The following is a 22,112-nucleotide window of genomic DNA, read 5'->3' on the forward strand; positions in this document are numbered from 1 at the left end:
TGTGGAAAAAATACTATTTTTTTATTTTCACGCTCGGGCATTATACAGTAAACTTCTGTGAAGCCCTTGGGGGTTCAAAGTGCTCACCACACATCTACATAAGTTCCTTAGGGGGTCTAGTTTCCAAAATGGTGTCATTTGTGGTGGGTTTCCACTGTTAAGGTACATCAGGGGCTCTCCAAAGGCAACATGACACCCGCAGACCATTCCATCAAAGTCTGCATTCCAAAATGTCACTCCTTCCCTTCTGAGCCCCGACGTGTGCCCATACAGTAGTTTTCTCCCACATATAGGTATCAGCATACTCAGGACAAATTGGACAACAACTTTTGGGGTCCAATTTCTCCTGGTACCCTTGGGAAAATAAAAAAATTGGGGACTAAATGATCATGTTTGTGGAAAATATACATTTTTTATTTTCACGCCCGGGCATTTTAGACTTCTGTGAAGCCCTTGGGGGTTCAAAGTGCTCACCACACATCTAGATAAGTTCCTTAGGGGGTCTAGTTTCCAAAATGGTGTCATTTGTGGGGGGTTTCCACTGTTTAGGTACATCAGGGGCTCTCCAAAGGCAACATGAAACCCGAAGACCATTCCATCAAAGTCTGCATTCCAAAACGTCACTCCTTCCCTTCCGAGCCCCGACGTGTGCCCATACAGTAGTTTTCTCCCACATATAGGTATCAGCGTACTCAGGACAAATTGGACAACAACTTTTGGAGTCCAATTTCTCCTGGTACTCTTGGGAAAATAAAAAAATTGGGGACTAAATGATCATGCTTGTGGAAAAAATATGTTTTTTTTTATTTTCACGTCCGGGCATTATAAACTTCTGTGATGCACTTGGGGGTTCAAAGTGCTCACCACACATCTAGATAAGTTTCTTAGGGGGTCTAGTTTCCAAAATGGTGTCATTTGTGGGGGGTTTCCACTGTTTAGGTACATCAGGGGCTCTCCAAAGGCAACATGACACCCGCAGACCATTCCATCAAAGTCTGCATTCCAAAACGTCACTCCTTCCCTTCCGAGCCCCGACGTGTGCCAATACAGTAGTTTTCTCCCACAAATGAGGTATTAGTGTAGTCAGGACAAATTGGACAACAACTTTTGGGGTCCATTTTCTCCTGGCACCCTTGGGAAAATAAAAAAATTGGGGACTAAATGATCATGTTTGTGGAAAAAAATACGATTTTTTTATTTTCACGCCAGGGCATTATAAACTTCTGTGAAGCACTGGGGGGTTCAAAGTGCTCACCACACATCTAGATAAGTTCCTTGGGGGGGTCTAGTTTCCAAAATGGTGTCATTTGTGGGGGGTTTCCACCGTTTTGGTACATCAGGGTTTTCCAAACGCGACATGGTGTCCGATCTCAATTTCAGCCAAAAACGTCAAATGGCGCTGCTTCCCTTCCAAGCTCTGCCATGCGCCCAAATATTTGCTTACACCCACATATGGGGTATCAGCATACTCAGGACAAATTGCGCAATAACTTTTTTCCTGTTACCCTTGGAAAAATAAGAATTGAGGGTGAAAAGATCATTTTTGAGGAAAAAATATGATTTTTTAATTGTACGGCTGTACGTTATAAACTTCTGTGAAGCCCTTTGGGGTTCAAAGTTCTCACCACACATCTAGATGAGTTCCTTGGGGGGTCTAGTTTCCAAAATGGGGTCACTTGTGGGGGGTTTCCACTGTTTAGGTACATCAGGGGCTCTCCAAATGTGACATGGTGTCCGATCTGAATTCCAGCCTATTTTGCATTGAAAAAGTCAAACGGCGCTCCTTCCCTTCTGAGCTCTGCCATGCACCGAAACAGTGGTTCCCTCCACATATCAGGTATCAGCGTACTCAGGACAAATTGCACAATAACTTTTGCAGTCCAATTTCTCCTGTTACCCTTGGTAAAATAAAAAAAATTGAACCTGAAGTATTTTTTTGTGAAAAAAGTTAAATGTTCATTTTTTTTAAATATTCAAAAAATTCCTGTGAAGCAACTGAAAGGTTAATAAACTTCTTGAATGTGGTTTTGAGCACCTTAAGGGGTGCAGTTTGGTGTCACTTTTTCTTATTTGCTATCATATAGACCCCTCAAAGTGGCTTCAAATGTGATGTGGTCCGTAAAAATAAAATGGTGTTGCAAAAATGAGAAATCGCTGGTCAACTTTTAACCCTTATAACTTCCTAACAAAAAAATTTTGGTTCCAAAATTGTACTGATGTAAAGTAAATATGTGGGAAATGTTACTTATTAAGTTTTTTGTGCGCCGTATCTCTGTGATTTAAGGGCATAAAAATTCAAAGTTGGAAAATTGCGAAAGTTATTTGAATGAAATTTTACCACAAACATGAAGTACAATATGTCACAAGAAAGCAATGTCAGAATCACCAGGATCCATGGAAGCGTTTCAGAGTTATTACCTCGTAAAGGGACAGTGATCAGAATTGCAAAAAATTGGCCCGGGAGTTAATGTGCAAACCACCCTTGGTAGTGAAGGGGTTAAAAGGTATCAGCCACTGAGGACTATCATATTTTAATATTTTTCTATTAAGTCAAAGAATTGTTTGTGTAATGCAGGGCAGATTCTCCAGTGAAAATTCTTCACACTGGCAAAGACATGAAGATGATGAACAGAGGACCCATTCTATTAGCTCAGAATTCTTAACATAATATATGAAAATTGGTTTTCTAAGCTAGACAATGTATTTTGATATTTTTTTTTTTAAAAAATGCCTTATTTCTGCTTGCATCACATTCATGTTATACATTTTCATGGGGATTGCACCTATAAGTAAAGACTTTGCTTTGGCTTTAACTGGTATACATTTGTATTCAGCATAGTCAGGAAATAACAAAACAAAACTTATTTTTTGTGGCAAGATGTCAAAGCTTATCTTTGCGCATATTAATAAAACGCTTACAATAAACTGATACATTTTTCCATTCAAATGCGCACATTAAAAAAAATAGCAATAACAATAAAATAGTTCAATTTCCTTTCCAGCTAACATTTGGAGGTATGCCATTGTCTGGAAAGCCAAGCTCAAGCAGCAGAAGAAATTTCAAGGGTTGTATGGAAAGCATTAAGTACAATTCACTTAATATCACTGACCTTGCAAGGAGAAAGAAGATGAATTCCTATAATGTGGTATGTTGGATAACTTTGGTCTTCCTTGCTTTGAGTATGTAAAATATGATCCATTTTACAATTGCTTACATGACCAGGGATTAATCCCACAATATTTTTTACAAATCACAGTAATCTGCATGGCTGTTTTTAGTATACAGTAGAAATCCAACATAGCAATCATTTTTTTTTCTTGTGCCTTTACATCTTTTTTCATCTATTTCCTCCCTTTTTGTGCATCAATCATCACAGAGCTGAATCATCGGGTTTATTGTTTTCTTTTAAAACATTTCCTAGAAGCACACTGCTTCTTCTCAGTGCTGCAGCAAATCCCACTGCTCTCTTTTACGTTTATTAAAATCTCATGAGGTTGCTTATGTTAAAAATATATATTCACATCCAATAGCCAATGCAATGGGTAATCAAATTGATGGGTTGGTGTATAAACATCATACAAATATTTTCTTTTTACTTATAATGTGCATTTGGATGTTCAAGTGTCCTTTAATAAAAAGGAAGAGAAGGCTGGAATATGGGCAATTTTTATTTGTATAAATGAGTGAATATTGATAGGTTTGAATGTAGTGACTGTGACTCACTCTTTATCCAATATTTATTGCTATTGAAATTCAACATTTCATCGGTAGTTCATGTGGATCTTCATAGCACAATCATGGTCTCATCTGCATGTGTAGTGGAGCCAAGCATAGCTCAGCTGTGCTAAATTCCAACTGACTAAGCAAAAATGATACTATGAAAGTGTCTGGAGGCTGTTTTATTAGTCAGGGTCATTGGGAGCATATTTTTCATGAATTAAACAAGGTTATTAGGTGCCTTTGCAGCTTGTATCAGTAGGAACCTGAGATCATGATCATGCTTCCTCCTCCTGGCATAGTCGAGCATAGCAATCTGAGCTGTCAGAGCAATGAAGATGTTGTGAAGGTGTTTGAGGATTGCTTTATTGGACAAAGACAATAAGTGCGTTTGTGCATGCTAGACTGACAGTATTATAACTACTCGAGGACAGATAGAGTAGAAAGGAGGATAAAGTGCTCTGGAGGAGGCATCTTTGGGGGGGTGAAAGCTGCTCATCAATGCAGATTAAAAATTAAGTTGTTTTGATACACATGATTAATTCTGTATGTGTTGAAAAGTGAGACCACTTTATGATTTTAGAAATAACCCTTTTAAAAGCAATGTGCTACTGCTTTTGCTTTATTACTTTTTTAATCAATAAAGGTTAAGCCATGCATGCTATGTAAAGAATATCATAGTCTGAAGACTTATTTTTTGAATGCAGCTACAGTAATTAAATATGTTTACCGTCATTTTAAAAAAGTTTCAATGAAAAGCTTAAAACACTGTTGTCATAGAGAAAAATTAAATTCAATAAGACCTATCATATGTTCCCTCACATTGAACATACGGGAAGAGAGAAAACGAATTATAACTGGAGAATTGCTGAGACTCCGACCTCCTTTGAAATGGAGCTAATTAAAAGAAGGGAAATAGAGAGAGATGAAGCTTCAACCTCTTTTGAAGCAGAGACCTCCAGCCATTATCAGGTGATTAAAACAGGATATCTGCTTGGAAAAAAGGCATCAAGCTTTGAGATCTGTTTATGCAGAGGTGGGCAATTTCACTTCCCATTCCAAATGATATCTTCAAAGGAAAACTGGACAATGCCAGCAGACTTTGTGTCTCTGATGAACAGATATAAATATTGGGATTTGCATTGATCCAATAGTTGCGAGAGATAGAAAATTGGAGTCGTATCAAGTGACAAAAAAACACATTCAGTCACATCACTGTAAGGCCATTATAACTCCTTCAACTTAATAATAACCCGATACGTGATGCTATACCTGTTATATTTAATATCTTTTGAAAGATAAAATTGCAATATGAAATATGATGGCAATATTTACAGCTTGGGACTTTCAGGAGTAGAGATTTCCTGTAAGTTTGGTATTTCCTAAAATTATGAAGAGCTGAGCATGTCCCATAACCAGCCCCCATCAAGGGGAGGTATGTGGGTGTAACTTTGATCTAATAAAAGGACAATCTTGGTTTTGGGTCATTGCTCTCTCTGGTAGACACAAATTCACTGTGAGAATGTACCATTTTCCAAATTGAGGCACTTCCCTCTGCTAAGCCATTTCCGTGATATTAGGTTTAGCAGTTATTTTTGTTATTCCTTTTTATTTCATGTAGTCATATATGTGTTGGAATCAAAGGTGTACGGTATATACCATATGCTCACTGTGGGTTCCATCATAACTGGCCTAGTAACGGAAGCAGCTGCCTCACTTGTCCGTCAAATGCGTACTTGCACTGGTGATAGACGTAGTTGAGTTGTGTTTTCCTGACATTTTGGTGGCAGTGGTGGGATCTGGGTGATCTCTCCGGTATCATCTGTGGCAAAGTGGTAACAGTGGTGTCATCAGCATGACTGCCCCAGCTATGTGGCCTTGACAACTCTGTTTTTCTGTTGATATTAGAGAGAAAATATGTGTTTAGAATATTTCATTATCAAAAAAGATTTTAAAAGTTTGTGGTGATGGAGGAAGAATCACTTGCTGCAAAGATGGACGATGAAGGTTCTTTTATTAGGACAACACAATTCAATGACTGACAGACATCTTTATAGTCAAAAAGAGCATCAATGTTGTTTTTTTAATTGATTAATTCATCTGTCCAGCATTGAAATGTGTTGTCCTAATAAAATAACCTTCATTGTCCATCTTTGCAGCAAGTGATTCTTTCTCCACCATCAGCGCAGCCTTTTAAACTCTGTTTAACTTTTTTTGGACATTTTTACCTGGAGTCTCTCCCCAGCCAAAAAGTAGGATCAGGTGGAATTTTAAATAACGGGCGAACCACACCAAAATAATAATCTTTATTTTTATATAGCGCTAACATATTCCACAGCGCTTTACAGTATGCACTTATTTTCATCACTGTCCCTGATGGGGCTCACAATCTAAATTCCCTATCAGTATGTCTTTGGAACGTGGGACGAAACATGAGTACCCAGAGGAAACCCACGCAAACACGGGGAGAACATACAAACTCCTTGCAGATGTTGTTCTTGGTGGGATTCAAACCCAGGACTCCAGCGCTGCAAGGCTGCAGTGCTAACCACTGAGCCATTTCCTAGATGAAAAATATTTTTTTTCATTATTAGCTCCACCTTAAATAAGGTTACCCTATTGTGTGCGCTTTCCCCACAGCTTATTATGCGCAGGTGCAGATTACCAAATTAGTATTTTAATAGTTTTGTTTTGCAAAAATATGATTAAAGCAAGCATAAGTTCTGATGATTTTTCCTCTGACATGAGCAAATTATCAGATAAATTTAAATACATATGTTTCCAAGGTTAGTATGCAACAATAGAATTGTGCAAGACACAGCCGCTTTATGCATGTATCAATTTTGTAATTGGCTCTCATTAAAATTGTTTCAACATTTGGCCTTTACAAACTCTTTGTATTCTTTACCATTCAACTTTGATGTGTCCTGTGGTCATAAATTAGCTGAAAGAAGCTAAGAAAAGACAGATAAAAATTAGAAATATTTCTGTCAGACCTTCAAAACAAGCTCACTGACAGATTTTCAGTTAACTCACTCTCCAGCCAGCATTAGATAATGTAACACAAAAGCTTTAGAAGGCAAACAAAGCACAATGTTTAATAAGAATCAATTGCAAAAATGATTTTTTATCCCAAAATACATTTATTTAAATAAATAAAAAAATCACTCCCAAATGTGGACAACCCCTTTTGTTCATTTTTGTTTTTTCCTCCCTTCTCCCAAGAGCCATAGTTTTTTTTATTTTTCATCAATATAGCCGTATAAGGATTTGTGTTTTGCAGGACAAGCTGTACTTTTGAATAACACCTTTGATTTTACCATATAGTGTACTGGAAAACGAGGTAAAAGTTCCAAGTACGATGGAATTTAAAAAAAAAGCGCAATGCCATATATTTTGGATTTTAATTTATTTTGTGTACTATATGGTAAAACTGACCTGGCAATATGACTCCACAAATCAGTACAAGATAGCAGATATTAAACACGTATAGTTAATTTTATATTTAAGTTGGGAAAAAATTCACCAAATTTTCTATGAAAAAAAGTTTTTCCAAGACCCAAAGCATCTTTATTTTTCAGGATCTGGAGTTAACCGAAGGCTTATTTTTTTAACCCTGAGCTAACGTTTTTACTGGAACCATTTTGGTGTAGATAGAATGTTTTGATTGCCTCTTATTGCATTTCATTGAAATGGTGTGGTGGCCAAAAACTGTAATTCTGACATTTAGACTTTTTTCTCTTTATGCCGTTTACCGATCTGAGTAATTTACTTTATATTTTGATAGATCAGATATTTATTAATGCAGTGATATCAAATATGTGGGTTTTTATTGTTTTATTTTCAAGGGAAGAAAAGGAGGGTGATTTGAACTTTTGTGTTTTTTTAATTTTTTAATATTTTTAAAAACTTTTTTTACTTTTAATTGTATTGAATAGTCTCCTTAGGAGACTTGCAGCTGCGATCTTCCTATTGCCTGTGCTATACATAGCAGTGCTATACATAGCAAAAATCATGATCTCCTATGAACGCCAGACACAAGCCGGTGTTTACAGCAGTATCATAATGACAGGCACGAGGATCTTCTGCAGACCCTCAGCTGTCATGACAACATATTGGCACCTCCCGATTACATGGTAGGGGCACCAATGGGTGGGATTTGTGAAGCGCTGCCGATTGGCACGTGTTAGATGCTGCTGTCAGAGATTGACAGAAGGATTTAACAGATTAACAGCTGTGGATGGATTAAATCAGCAGTCATGTGTGGGGAAAGATGCAGGCTCTGCATTGAAGCCCGCAACAAAGTCGAGGACACGACATATGACATAAATACAGTGGGTGCGGAAAGTATTCAGACCCCTTTACATTTCTCACTCTTTGTTTCATTGCAGCCATTTGGTAAATTCAGAAAATTTCAATTTTTTCACATTAATATACACTCTGCACCCCATCTTGTCTGAAAAAAAACAGAAATGTAGAATATTTTGCAAATTTATTGAAAAAGAAAAACTGAAATATCACATGGTCATAAGTATTCAGACCCTTTGTTCAGTATTGAGTAGAAGCACCCTTTTGAGCTAGAACAGCCCTGAGGCTTATTGGGAATGATGCAACAAATTTTTCACACCTGGATTTGGGGATCCTCTGCCATTTTTCCTTGCAGATCCTCTCCAGTTCCATCAGGTTGGATGGTGAATGTTAGCGGACAGCCATTTTCAGGTCTCTCCAGAGATGCTGAATTGGGCTTAGTTCAGGGCTCTGGCTGGGCCAGTCAAGAATGGTCACAGAGTTGTTCTGAAGCCACTCCTTTGTTATTTTAGCTGTGTGTCTAGGGTCATTGTCTTGTTGGAAGGTGAACCTTCGGCCAAGTCTGAGGTCCAGAGCACTCTGAAGAGGTGTTCATCCAGAAGATCTCTGTACTTGACCGCATTCATGTTTCCTTCAATTGCAACCAGTTGTCCTGTCCCTGCAACTGAAAAACATCTCCATAGCATGATGCTGCCACCACCATGTTTCACTGTTGGGAACGTATTGGGCAGGTGATGAGCAGTGCCTGATTTTCTCCACACATACCACTTAGAATTATCACCAAAAGTTCTATTTTCGTCTCATCAGACAAGAGAATCTTATTTCTCATAGTCTGGGAGTCCTTCATGTGTTTTTTAGCAAACTCTATGCAGGCTTTCATATGTATGACACTGAGGAGAGGCTTCTGTTGGGCCACTCTGCCATAAAGGCCTGACTGGTGGAGGGCTGCAGTGATAGTTGACTTTGTGGAACTTTCTACCATCTCCCTACTGCATCTGCGGATAACAGCCATAGTGATCTTGGGGTTCTTCTTTACCTCTCTCACCAAGGCACGTCTCCTACAATTGCTCAGTTTGGCTGGACGGCCAGGTTTAGGAAGACTTCTGGTAGTCCCAAATGTCTTCCATTTAAATATTGTGGAGCCCACTGTGCTATTAGTAACCGTAAGTACTGCAGAAATTTGTTTGTAACCTTGGTCAGATCTGTGTCTTGCCACAATTCTGTCCCTGAGCTCCTTGGCCAGTTCTTTTGACATCATGATTCTCATTTGGTCTGTCGTGCACTGTAAGCTGTGAGGTCCTATATAGACAGGTGTGTGCCTTTACAAATCAAGTCCTATCAGTTTAGTTAAACACAGCTGGACTCCAATGCAGGAGTAGAACCATCTCAAGGAGCATCACAAGGAAATGGACAGCATGTGACTTAAATATGAGTCAAAGGGTCTGAATACTTATGACCATGTGATATTTCAGTTTTTCTTTTTTATTAAATTTGCAAAAACTTCTCCATATTTCTGTTTTTTTTTTCATTCATGATGGGGTGCAGAGTGTACATTAATGAGAAAAAATGAACTTTTTTGAATTTACCAAATGGCTGCAATGAAACAAAGAGTGAAAATTTTAAAGGGATCTGAATACTTTCTGTACCCACTGTATATGTTTTGAAGGGGTTAAGGTACTTAAAGAGACATTTTATTTAATATAAATGATGCATTTTTTAAAGGGAACCTGTTACCCCAGAAAACACTATTCACTGGCAGTTATAAAGCTAATCTATGGGAAAATGTTGTTACAATACTGCATGATTGCAATACTGAAAGTGTGGCTACTAGAAGAAAATTAAAGGTGATCTGTCAGAAAGATGTTTGCTATGCAAACTGAGAACAGCATGAATTTCTGTTACATCAAGAGGAGGGTATGCTTTATATGGGAACGCGGAACAGTCCCCTCTTTATGCAACGGTGCACTACAGTCCCGGCAGTCAATTGTATGGGCCCTCTGAGCCACCTCCTGGGGGCCGTTGTCTTGCCCTCACAGGGGACTCCACCGCCGTAGAGTCTCCGGGGTGCCAGTAGTGTCTCTATTTTGGGAGCTCGTACCCCTCAGGGTAAGCAATGACCGCTATGGCGTAGAGGCCATGGGGACAGTGTTCCTGGTAATACGAGACCAAGCCTCCCTCCCACAGGTCACGTACATTCTTGACGGAGGCTACATTTAGGTAGATCTTATAGCAGGTGGCAAGGTCCCGAATGAAACCATAAGCTTTTTCCTTGTTCATGTGTAGCAGCCACCCGTATGAACGTGGAACAGACATGGCGGCCTCTCCTTTCTCATGGAGTAGCGCCCACACCTCCCTCTCTTTGGCCTTTTTTTCCTCAATAATCTCTGCAACCCAAGTGGAGGGTCCTGTATAGGCTGCAGAGTCTGGTGGGCGGGCTGCAGCCGATGGTGGAGCAGAAGCCGCTGCGGACAAGGGGAAGCAGGCTGCCACCGGAGTAACAGGCGGTACTGAGGAGGCCGCGGGCATCTTCAGATGAGTTGGGGAGTCGGTCACAACCGGAGTCAAGGTGGCCATGGGCTCCGGTAAATAGCCCGCAGCCGTGGCTGCGGACGCAACAACGGCAGCTGCGGGTGTTGGTCCATAGCCCACAGTTTTCTGTGGTGGGCCCGTGATGATGGCAGGTTCTGATGAGCAGGCCGCAACCGGACGACAGAGCATGGCAGGGGCGGCTGTGGGTTAATTCCGCGCCGGCGACGCCGGGCGAGGCGTCTCGGAATGGTTAACAAGAGCCGTGAACTCATCCCAGGTCGTAGTCACTGTAGAGCCGGGAGTCGTGCAGGGAGTTCGAGGGCCGATGTCCGGACCCGGGGACTCATCTGTTGCGCTGGGCATGGGGACAGGGTCTGTTTGCAACGCCGCCAATTAGGCCGGGGGAACGCTCACCTTCCCCAGCGTCGCAGCTTCCAGCAGGTTGTCCCACCGCTCTTCCAATCGCCATAGATCTTTGCCCTGCTGTCCGGTGGGGCCGGCCTCCAGGCCCAATGACTCCACGGGAGAGACTCGCCCAGCTTCTTCCAATGGCAGCTGCATCGGGGCATGGGGCACTGAGACTGGCTCCCAGGAACAGGTCTCCCGGCGGGCTTCAACTACCTGACGCCATCTCCATTCTAGGCGTCCGAGGCCACGGCAACTGCAACGTCACATATCGCCTGAGTTTCCAAGACTCAATGCCGCCAAGCAGCTACACACAGTCTTTTCACCAGGGCCACTCCCGCTCAGGGGTGGGGCGATGATCGGCCTCTCCACCCATTTCCCAAGGGCCAGCATGGGAGGGTGGCTGCCTTCTCATGTAAATCATTCCCCCAGGGGCAAATGCGGCACAGTCCTGGATTGTCAGTTACGGCTTCAAACGCCTGTGTTTCTTCCTGCCGCTGATATGTCACAACCATATTAGCAGTCCAGTCTGCTCCGGTTTCACTTTTTTAACCGCCAGAAACTCAAAGCTCAGTCCCAAATTGTAATCCACAGGAAGATTAAATTTCTTCACCCCATACAGCTTGGGGGGTCCTCTGGTACTCGCTGGCAGGCTTGTCACTGAAAATGTTGTCTTTGCGGCAGCGATCCTGCCGACTACGCCAAATGTTGGGTCGGGCTGAGTGAGGTGATTAGTTGGTGCTGATCCAACAGGACTGGGGGGTGACCCACTTCGTGGCGCCGGCAGACATGAGACTGAGACAAGGGTTGTGTCCAACAGTTCAGATTTTATTGTCCGCTTTTCGGACGACCACCGTACTTCATCACAGGGCTTGTCCACAATTCACTTTTTACACAGACCCGGGTGACTTCTCTTTCTTATATTACCGTCCGTGGCATCCTCTATGGCTCTTCCCCGCTGTGGCTGCCCTAAGCATTTTCACCACTGCGTTTCACCCTTTAGAGTACGCCGTCCACCTCATACTCACAGTCTGTCTCTGTCCGCAGCCACTGTCCTTTTGGGTCAACCCCCGTGACCGTCTCCACTGTCAGCAGCTCTCTGTAGGCCTTTACCATCTTTCTACCTACAGAAAACTATCCTCTCTAGTGAGCTCCCTTGGCTGACTGGAACTTCCAGAACTGTCATGAACTCATTTTCTGCTCCACCAGTTGAGAATTCCCCTTCCGTTCTCCCTCTGGTGGTGACAGGAGGTAGTGCGGTTGGTTTAAGTGGTAGTGATCTGCCACATGATGAGGAAGATAACGATTGGATTTCTGGAGTATCAGACTGGATATAAGACTGCCAACACCCTATCCGGGTGCTGGTGATTCAGTCTGCTTCTCAGGTCCTGGACTTCAGCTCTCTTCCAGTCTTCTCAAGTTAAGTTTGTTTTTTGCTAATGTTCACACTTGCGCTTGTTGGTCAATTCAGTTTGTTGTGTAATGAGCCTGCCCCTGCTGGGGCTAGGCTGAAATTCCACTCCTATTAATCGGTATTTGCCAATCTTCTTTTTGTCCCTTATTAGATTGGCCTTTTTTTTTGCTCTGTCTCAGAATATTTTAGAGTGCTGATATAGGTTTAGAAGTCTAGTGATTTCAGGGTTAATTTTGCCATCAGAAGTATTGGACAATATTTTTGTAGGTTGCTTTTGGCAGATTGCAGACAGTGTCTTTTCTTTTGTGTCCTTTTTAGTTAGCTGGGCCCCATCGTTTGCTCAGCCTATTTTCCTGCCTTTGTGTTTTCATCTTATTTCACCGTCAATGCATGTGGGGGGCTGTCTTTCCTTTGGGGTCTGCTCTGGGGCAGTTAGTTTTCCTCTTTTCCTGCTTTAGGCTTATGTAGTTCTCCGGTTGTGACGAGACGTCTAGGACCAACGTAAGAACGCGCCACGACTGCTGCAAGTTGTGCGGTTAAGATCAGGGATCTGCAATCTGCATAGTTACCAACTTCTCTGGTTTTCTGAGACAGCTTGTTGTCTTGTTTTTCCTCCTCGGTGACCCATTCATAACACAGAACCTTCCCTGACCTCTTATATTCCCAGTCCCAGTAGCTCCGCCCACTATCACCTGACAGTAACCCTTAACCAATGGCAGTGACCTTGACCCATGGCAGTTACATAACCACTCTCTCCTACACTCCCCACTGCCCTCTAATGGTCAAACGGCCACATGTCGCCCCTGGCTCTATATCTCAGCCTACACTGTGCTGCTTCTCTGCCTCTCTCCTTAGGCAGATCCGTCCATCAGACCAACCTCCCCACACTTCCAGTCCAAGTCTGCCCACTTCTGTGATAAGCAGCTCACCATCAGTAGCTATGTAAATATGCAACTCGATGTGGGCGGGGTTAGCTTTCTCAGCTCTGCTGCATTGCTAAATCTAAAAACTCTGAATGAGTCAGAATACCTGGACCCAGTAAACTAACTGATACATTGTTGGATTCAGCGTCTCTTAGATGAGGTATATTCAACTTGCTGACAGATTCCCTTTAACTAATTTCCTCCCAGGAGCCACTGGCTTTCAGCCATGGGAGCATACATGGATTAGTCACAATCACCATTCACAGCACCACTCGCTATTCTGTGAGCTTCGACTGTCAGAACTCTCCAATACTTTGATTGACAGCTCACTCAAAGTATTGTGAGCACTGCAGTCAATAGTGACTGTTACTGCCCCATGCACTCCCCGTGGGCTGAAATCTGGCACCTTCTAGGAGGAAATATGTTTATTTTCTACAGGTAGCCCATTTTCATTAAGGTGGTCAGTCAGCATTATAACGCTATTTAAATTCAGGTTGATCCTACACTACCATTCAAAAGTTTAGGGTCACTTAGAAATTTCCTCATTTTTGAAAGGAAAGCACAGTTTTTTCCAATGAAGCTGACATTAAATGATTCAGAAATACACTCTATACATTGTTAATGTGGCAAATGACTATTCTAGCTGCAAACGCCTGGTTTGTAATGCAATGTGTTTATAGGTGTATAGAGACTCATTTCCAACAACCATCACTCCAGTGTTCTTATGGTACTTTGTGCTTGCTAACTGTGTAAGAAGGCTAATGGATGGTTAGAATACCCTTGAAATCCCTTGTGCATGTATGTTAGCACAGCTTAAAACAGTTTGGCTGATTAGATAAGCTATAAACCTGACCTTCCTTTAAGCTAGTTGAGAATCTGGAGCATTACATTTGTTGCTTCCATTAAACTCTCAAAATGGCCAGAAAAAAAGAACTTTCATGTGAAACTCGACAGTCTATTCATGTTCTTAGAAATGAAGGCTATTCCATGCGAGAAATTGCCAAGAAACTGAATATTTCCTACAACGGTGTGTATTACTCCCTTCAGAGGAGAGCACAAACAGGATCTAACCAGAGTAGAAAGAAAAGTGGGAGGCCCCACTGCACAACTGAGAAACAAGACAAGGACATTCGAGTCTGTAGTTTGAGAACTCGACGCCTCACAGGTCCTCAACTGACAGCTTTATAAATAGTACACGCAAAACGCCAGTGTCAACGTCTACAGTGAAGAGGCGACTCCGGGATGCTGGCCTTCAGGGCAGAGTGGCAAAGAAAAAGCCATATCTGAGACTGGCTAATAAAAGGAAAAGATTGATATGGGCAAAATAACAAGACATTGGACAAAGGAAGATTGGAAAAAAGTGTTATGAACAGACGGATCCAAGTTTGAGGCGTTTGGATCACACAGAAGAACATTTGAGAAACACAGAACAACTGAAAAGATGCTGGAAGAGTGCCTGGCACAATCTGTCAAGTATGGTGGAGGTAATGTCATGGTCTGGGGTTGCTTTGGTGCTGGTAAAGTGGGTAAAATGGATTTTGAATAAGGAAGGCTATCATTACATTTTGCAATGTCATGCCATACCCTGTGGACAGTGATTGATTGGAGCTAATTTCATCCTACAACAGGACAATGACCCAAACAAAGCCACCTCCAAATTATGCAAGAACAATTTAGGGAAGAAGCAGGCAGCTGGTATTCTATCTGTAATGGAGTGGCCAGCGCAGTCACCAAATCTCAACCCCATTGAGCTGTTGTGGGAGCAGGTTGACCGTATGGTACGCAAAAAGTGCCCATCAAGCCAAACTTGTGGGAGGGCTTCTGGAAGCATGGGGAGAAATTTCTCCAGATTACCTCAGCAAATTAACTGCTAGAATGCCAAAGGTCTGCAATGATGTAATTGCTGCAAAGGGAGCATTCGTTGACGAAAGCAAAGTTTGAAGGAGAAAATTATTATTTGAAATAAAAATCTTTTTTTCGAACCTTGTCAATGTCTGGACTAGATTTTAAATTCATTTGGCAACTCATTTGATTTATAAAAGAATGAGCTTTCATGGAAAATACAAAATTGTCTGGGTGACACCAAATTTTTGAATGGTAGTGTATATCTACAAGTAAATATCATTTTTCAAGGTGACAGGTTCCCTTTAAATTACATAGAAGTAAAAGAAAAGCAGATAAAGCAGCAAAATAGCAAACTTATGGCCTAATGCTTGTACTGTAATTACAGAGAAAATTGGATTACGGTATTCTATTAGGATTGTTTTCTCATTTTTCATGTCTCATATATTTCTTACTATTACAATATATTAAAATGTACATATCTTTTTTTTCTACCTCCAGGACCATTTAAGTTTTACTTGTGTTGAGTCACATGCAGTTCCGGTCTTCTTTAATGCTACAAGCTACTTAAAAGTCGATGGACGAGAATCAGAAGATGTGTTATCCATCAGCTTTCACTTTCGCACCTGGAATCCAAATGGTCTCCTTCTTTTCACCACTTTTTCCGATGAAGTTGGAAGTGTTGAGATAAACCTAACTGAAGGCAAAGTTTTTGTCCACATAAACATAACAAAGTCCAGGAAAAATCGCATTGACATCTCTTCAGGTATGAACTGTATTTATGACAAACTAGCTGAAGAGCCTGGCGCTGCCCGGGCATAGTAACTAACTGTGGTTAGTTATAACAAATTATAATTATCCTCCATCCCATAGTCCTGTGCCCATATACCCATCATACATATCCTCCATCCCGTGGTCCAGTGCCCATATACCCATCATACATATTCACCATCCCATAGTTGAGTGCCCATATACCCATCACACATATCCGCCATCCCATAGTTGAGTGCCCATATATTCCCCTCTGAAATGTAAAGTGCTGCGGAATATGTCGGCACTATAAAAATAAAATTTATTATTTATTATACCCATCACACATCCTACATCCTATAGTGCCGTGCCCACACACCCATCATACATATTCGCCATCCTATAGTCGAGTGCCCATATACCCATCACACATCCTTCATCTCATAGTCCCATGCCCATATACCCATCATACATATCCTCCATCCCATAGTCTCATGCCCATATACCCATCATACATATCCGCCATCCCATAGTCGAGTGCGCCATATACCCATCACACATCCTTGATCTCATAGTCCCATGCCCATATACCCGTCATACATATCCTCCATCCCATAGTCCAGTGCCCATATACCCATCACACATCCTCCATCCCATAGTCCTGTGCGCATATAACCGTCATACATATCCTCCATCCCATTGTCCAGTGCCCATATAACCATCACACATCCTCCATCCCATAGTCAACCATTATGACATCATAATGAGCGGCGGGGCTTGCAACCTATGAGTACATCAGCGTCGCCATGGCAACCATTATGACATCATAATGAGGGGCAAGCTTGATACACACACACTTTTTCCCCATTATGTAGATAGGGGCAAAATTGATTGGTGAATTGGAATGCGCAGGGTTAAAATTTCACCTCACAACATAGCCTAGGATCCTCTCGGAGTCCAGACGTGTGAATGTGCCAAATTTTGTGGCTGTAGCTGCGACGGTGCAGATGCCAATCCCGGAAATACACACATACAGTACATACATACACACATACATACATACATACATACATATACACACTTGAGCTTTATATATTAGATATCTAACAATGTTTCCTAAATTCAATATACTATAATATATGCAACTGTATCTCTGACTATAAGTTTTTGGGCATAACAATGTTTCAGTAAAAAATTGTTAGCGATAACCAGTCTTCTTTCTAAGAATTATGCCTATGAATTTCCTAATCATTCAGACAATGAAGAGGCTACCTACTATTTCTCTAGGGTAACAAGTGTTTAGGAAACATGATTTTGTGACACTAATATGTAATTATTAGTAACATAACTTTGGAAAGGACTGCCCAGTGAGCAAAACCAACATGTTTCGACCAGAAGGTTTTAGTCATGGCTTTGCTGACTGAGTTGTCTTGCTATATTTATGTTCCTGAAATAAATTTGAAGATTTCAGTTCTCTCATCTATATTAGTGAGTACAATATTCCTGTCCCCAACTCAATTGTTAAAATAAGGATATAGTGACTAACCTTTTGGGTGTTTGCCTAAAACATCATGAATGTGAACACAATCTTTGAAGTTCAAAATGTAATTTACAAGTAGGTTCTGCAATGTTATGCCAGATTATTCAATAGAAATTATGATTCTGTTAAAGGGAAACTGTTAACTCATAGGTATAGAATTAATCGTTATAATGCTGCCTGGTTGCCTTATTTACGATCTCGCACTGACTTGTTATCTGAATTTATGCTCCATCTGCTAGATATCAGAAAGTATTTCTTATAGGTGAAAGGAAAAGTCATGGCACAACTATATGTAAACACTGATAGTGTGATAAACAGCCTTAGGGCTTATGCTCACGTGTGATGAAATAAGACGAATTCAATCAGATAAAAAATCGGATTGAATTTGTACCAAGGTTAATCTATGATGGAGTTTTCATCTGCTTTTTTTTCCAGCTCGGATCAGATCAAGATAGGGCTGGAAAAAAATCGCAGCATGCTCCAATTGTAATCGCAAAATGGATTGCATCGAATCGCATCCCTCAATAGAAGTCAATGGGTTCTATAAAAAAATTGCAGAGCACTCGCACAGCACTCGCACCATGCAAGTGCTGTGCAATTTTTACGCATCGATGTCCTCTGAAAAGACAGCAATTCATATGCAGCTATACAATAAAATCACACTGGGGGGTTAAAATAGAAAAGATAGAATACATGTATACACATAGAATAGGTGTATTTATATATATATATATATATATGTCAGTGACGCATCTATAATATAACGGGCTAAGCGTCACTCTGTCCGAAGCCTTTATAGACTGCACAAGCGCGAGGCGCCTACGCAGTCTGGCTCCAGGCAGAATGAGGCATCCAGTAGTGAGGAGTGTGTATGGCGCCCGAAGATGGCAGTATGCGTACATACCACGATCTCGGGTGCCATACTTACATATTTACCTGACCGGGAGGATCGTTGCCACGGCGCTTCTCTTTGGCTGGAGAGCGGGGCAGGAGTGCAGCCGGAATCGCGTATTCGCATAGCGCGATCCAGCGCTATTTTACTGAAGACACATTTGCAGTGTGTCTTCAGCAATATGGTGCCGGACAGCGCTATGGGCATGCGCGTACTCTGGCGCTAGACTCCTCCCCCAGCCTCCAGCAGAATGTGACAGCACTGGAGCACAGGAAAGAAGGGTGAGTATAAATGTTTTTTTGTATGTGTGTAGTTTAATATGGGTGAGGAGGACCATACATATCAGGATAAGGGGGGTGAGGGGACCATGCATACCAGGAAAGGGGGGAGAGGGGACCATGCATACCAGTATTTGGGGGTTGAGGGGACCATGCATACCACAAAAGGAGAGTGAGGAGACCATGCATACCACGAAAGGGGAATGAGGGGACCATGCATACCACAAAAGGGGAGTGAGGAGACCATGCACACCACAAAAGGGGGGTGAGGGGACCATGCATACCATGAAAGGGGGGGCTGAGGGGACCATGCATACCAGGATAAGGGGGGTGAGGGTACCATGCATACCAGGATTGGGGGGTGAGAGGACCATGCATACCAGGATTGGGGGGTTGAGGGGTAGCATGCATATCAGGATTGGGGGTGAGGGGACCATGCATACCAGGATTGGGGGGTGTGAAGACCATGCATACCAAGATAGGGGGTGTGAGAGGACCATGCACACCAGGATAGGGGGGTGAGAGGACCATGCATACCAGGATAGGGGGGTGAGAGGACCATGCATGCCAGGATAGGGGGTGAGAGGACCATGCATACCAGGATTGGGGGGTGAGAGGACCATGCATACCAGGATAGGGGGGTGAGAGGACCATGCATACCAGGATAGGGGGGTGAGAGGACCATGCACACCAGGATAGGGGGGTGAGAGGACCATGCACACCATGATAGGGGGTTAAAGGACCATGCATACCAGGATAGAGGGGTGAGAGGACCATGCATACCAGGATATGGGAGTGAGAAGACCATTCATACCAGGATAGGGGGGTGAGAGGACCATGCATGCTAGGATTGGGGGGTGAGAGGACCATGCATACCAGGATTGGGGGTGAGAGGACCATGCATACCAGGATAGGGGGTGAGGGGACCATATATACCAGGATAGGGATAAGGGGGTACCATGCATACCAGGATTGGGGGGTGAGGGGACCATGCATACCAGGATGAGGAATAGGGTGACATGCTTAGCAGGATTGGGGGGATGAGGGTACCTTGCATACCAGGATAGGGATGAAGGGTGCCATGCACACCAGGATAAGAGGGGGGAAGCACATACAAGGATGGGAGACCATATACCAATAAAAATGCTCGCCACCCAGGTGTAGAATGGGTTCATAGCTAGTATATATATATATCTTTATATTTGATAGAGATATACAGTAGATAGTAGAATAACCGATAATAAAATTGGAGGCTTCTGTAAAATAATTGGAAAGCTAACAGGATATGACACATGGTTTACATACAGTAAACCATTGCATATCATTTCAATTTATATATGTCCCTGACTACTAAGGTTAGTAGTGTATATATGTAAAAATTTGAAGGTGTTAAACTAAAGAATTAAATCACGGAAAAAAATTGTGTGGGCTCCCGCGCAATTTTCTTTGCCAGAGAGGGAAAGTCAGTGACTGAGGGCAGATATTAATAGCCTAGAGAGGGAGCATGTTTACTTCCCCCCTGGCTAAAAACATCTGCCCTTAGCCACCCCTGAAAAGGCACATCTGTAAGATGAGCCAATTCTGGCAATTTAGCCTCTCTCTTCCCATTGCCCTGTAGCTGGTGGCATATGGGGTAATAAGGGGTTAATGTCACCTTACTATTGTAAGGTGACATTAAGCCTGGTTAATAATGAGAGGTGTCAATAAGACACCATTCTATTATTAATCCAATAATATGAAAGGGTTAAAAATACACACAGACATTAAGAATAAAGACTTTTAACGAAATAATTAAACACAAATTTTTGAAATTATTATTAAACTCCCAATCCAATTGAAGCCATTGTTCTCCTGTAAAATATTAAAAATAAAAAAGCAACAATATCCCATACCTGACCGCCTTACAGTCAAGTCCCTTGATGCAATCCATGTCAAGGGGTTAAATAGTTTACAACCAGGAGCTGTGCTAATGCGACCACCCTGGCTGTAAACCATGGAGGAATGAATGAAAAACTGCTGGTGCAGCCTCCCAACCTGACTCGAGGTGAACTTTGCATTGTGGGAAAGTGACATTTTCCCACGCTGCCGAGTTTATCGTAAGTCAGGCTGGAAGGCTGCACTAACGTCACTGATGCTGCGCAGCTTCCCAGCCTTACCTGTAATGAACTCGGCAGCATGGGAAAACGAACTGTCACTTTCCCACACTGCAGAGTTCACCACAGGAGAGGCTGGGAGGCAGCACAGGCAGCTTCTCATTCATTCATCCGTGGTTTACAACCAGGGCAGTCGCATTAGCACCGCTCCCGATTGTAAACCATTTAGCCCCTTGAGATGGATTGCAGCGTGGGCCCTTTTTTTTAATCGCTAGTGTCTCTCTGCCCTTAGGCTTAATATGGCAAAGTTTGGCTACTTAGCTTTAGGGCTCAATGCAGCAAAACGGTGTTCAAATGTTATATTCATAATACAGAGAGTAAATTGCAGCCATATTATTTATGTATTGAAATGGTTGTTAGCAGGAAAAAAAGGGAAAGGATTACTCCTCCTTGTAGGATCTAAGGTAAGTTTAGATCCTTTTACACCAGCAGAATTCTGCCATTGAAGACTTGCTGACAGTTGGTATAACACATTGATCAATAGTCTTTTAAAAGCCTTTTCCGTAGGTTGATGCAAATTTTATTGAGATATTGGTAGCCATACAGTTTGCATATTGTTGCAAACACATACCTTGCTTGCACAAGGGAATTTGCTGCCTAAAAAAATTATTTTAGGCCACATTTAAGATGCAGTAAAAAAAATGGGCCATGCAATCGCTTTATTATTTTTCATGGGCCAAGTTTTAGGAGCAAGCATTCTTAAAAGCGCTCATTCGACCAATTATGGCTTGTATTAAAAACCTTCCAATTCTGTTGGGTGAAAGATTAGTTTAAATTCATCCAAAAGTAAATTTTTGAATATGTTTGATTTTTAACTAGGGTTTTGCCGACTTTTTATATATATTATTTCAGGGGTCTTGGCATTCCGCTTTAAAAAGTCAAAAAGGGTCTAATGGATATGGTTTCTCTTTTTGGAGAGTGATATTTCTAACATACTAGTGTAAGAAGAGTTCTGGACCTTGCAGTTCTCCTCTGAGAAATTAAATATGCAAATTGCCAGTCCAGAGAGAAAGAGGGCTTGACTTCTACTGCCACATATTGGAAGTAGCAATCCTAAAGGTCAATATTGATCCATTAACAAGAATTACCATATGATTTAGGATAAAAACCAGATCAGAATATCAATTTGAAGACACATGTTTAAGGGTGTTTCCCTCCTCAGTGCAAATATGGGATATGATTTGGCTGTATGAGAGGCCTCTGACAGGTCTGAAGGGTAATATTTGTGTCAGGCATGTTACTCTCCGCAATGAGAAACGTTACCTCTTAGATCAGAGTCAGAGGACTTTCATACAGCCAAATCTGAGCACATGCTTTGCACTAAGAAGAAGCAACAGCCTGTTACATGTTTCTGCAAATT

The 22,112-nt window shown here is 41.9% G+C and overlaps 1 protein-coding gene across 1 annotated transcript in view; it reads left to right on the forward strand.

Annotated features, from left to right (window-relative positions):
• CNTNAP2 (contactin associated protein 2) overlaps window positions 1-22,112 on the forward strand; it is a 2,930,334-nt gene that overhangs the window by 1,394,863 nt on the left and 1,513,359 nt on the right. The window contains exons 7-8 of the mRNA XM_073550056.1: window positions 3,003-3,146; window positions 15,641-15,905. Coding sequence (XP_073406157.1) covers window positions 3,003-3,146; window positions 15,641-15,905 — 409 coding nt within the window. The remainder of the gene's footprint in view (window positions 1-3,002; window positions 3,147-15,640; window positions 15,906-22,112) is intronic.

Source organism: Dendrobates tinctorius, unplaced genomic scaffold (assembly GCF_039654945.1).
Source record: "Dendrobates tinctorius isolate UK_male_01 unplaced genomic scaffold, ASM3965494v1 ptg000162l, whole genome shotgun sequence".
Taxonomy (NCBI): Eukaryota; Metazoa; Chordata; class Amphibia; order Anura; family Dendrobatidae; genus Dendrobates; species Dendrobates tinctorius.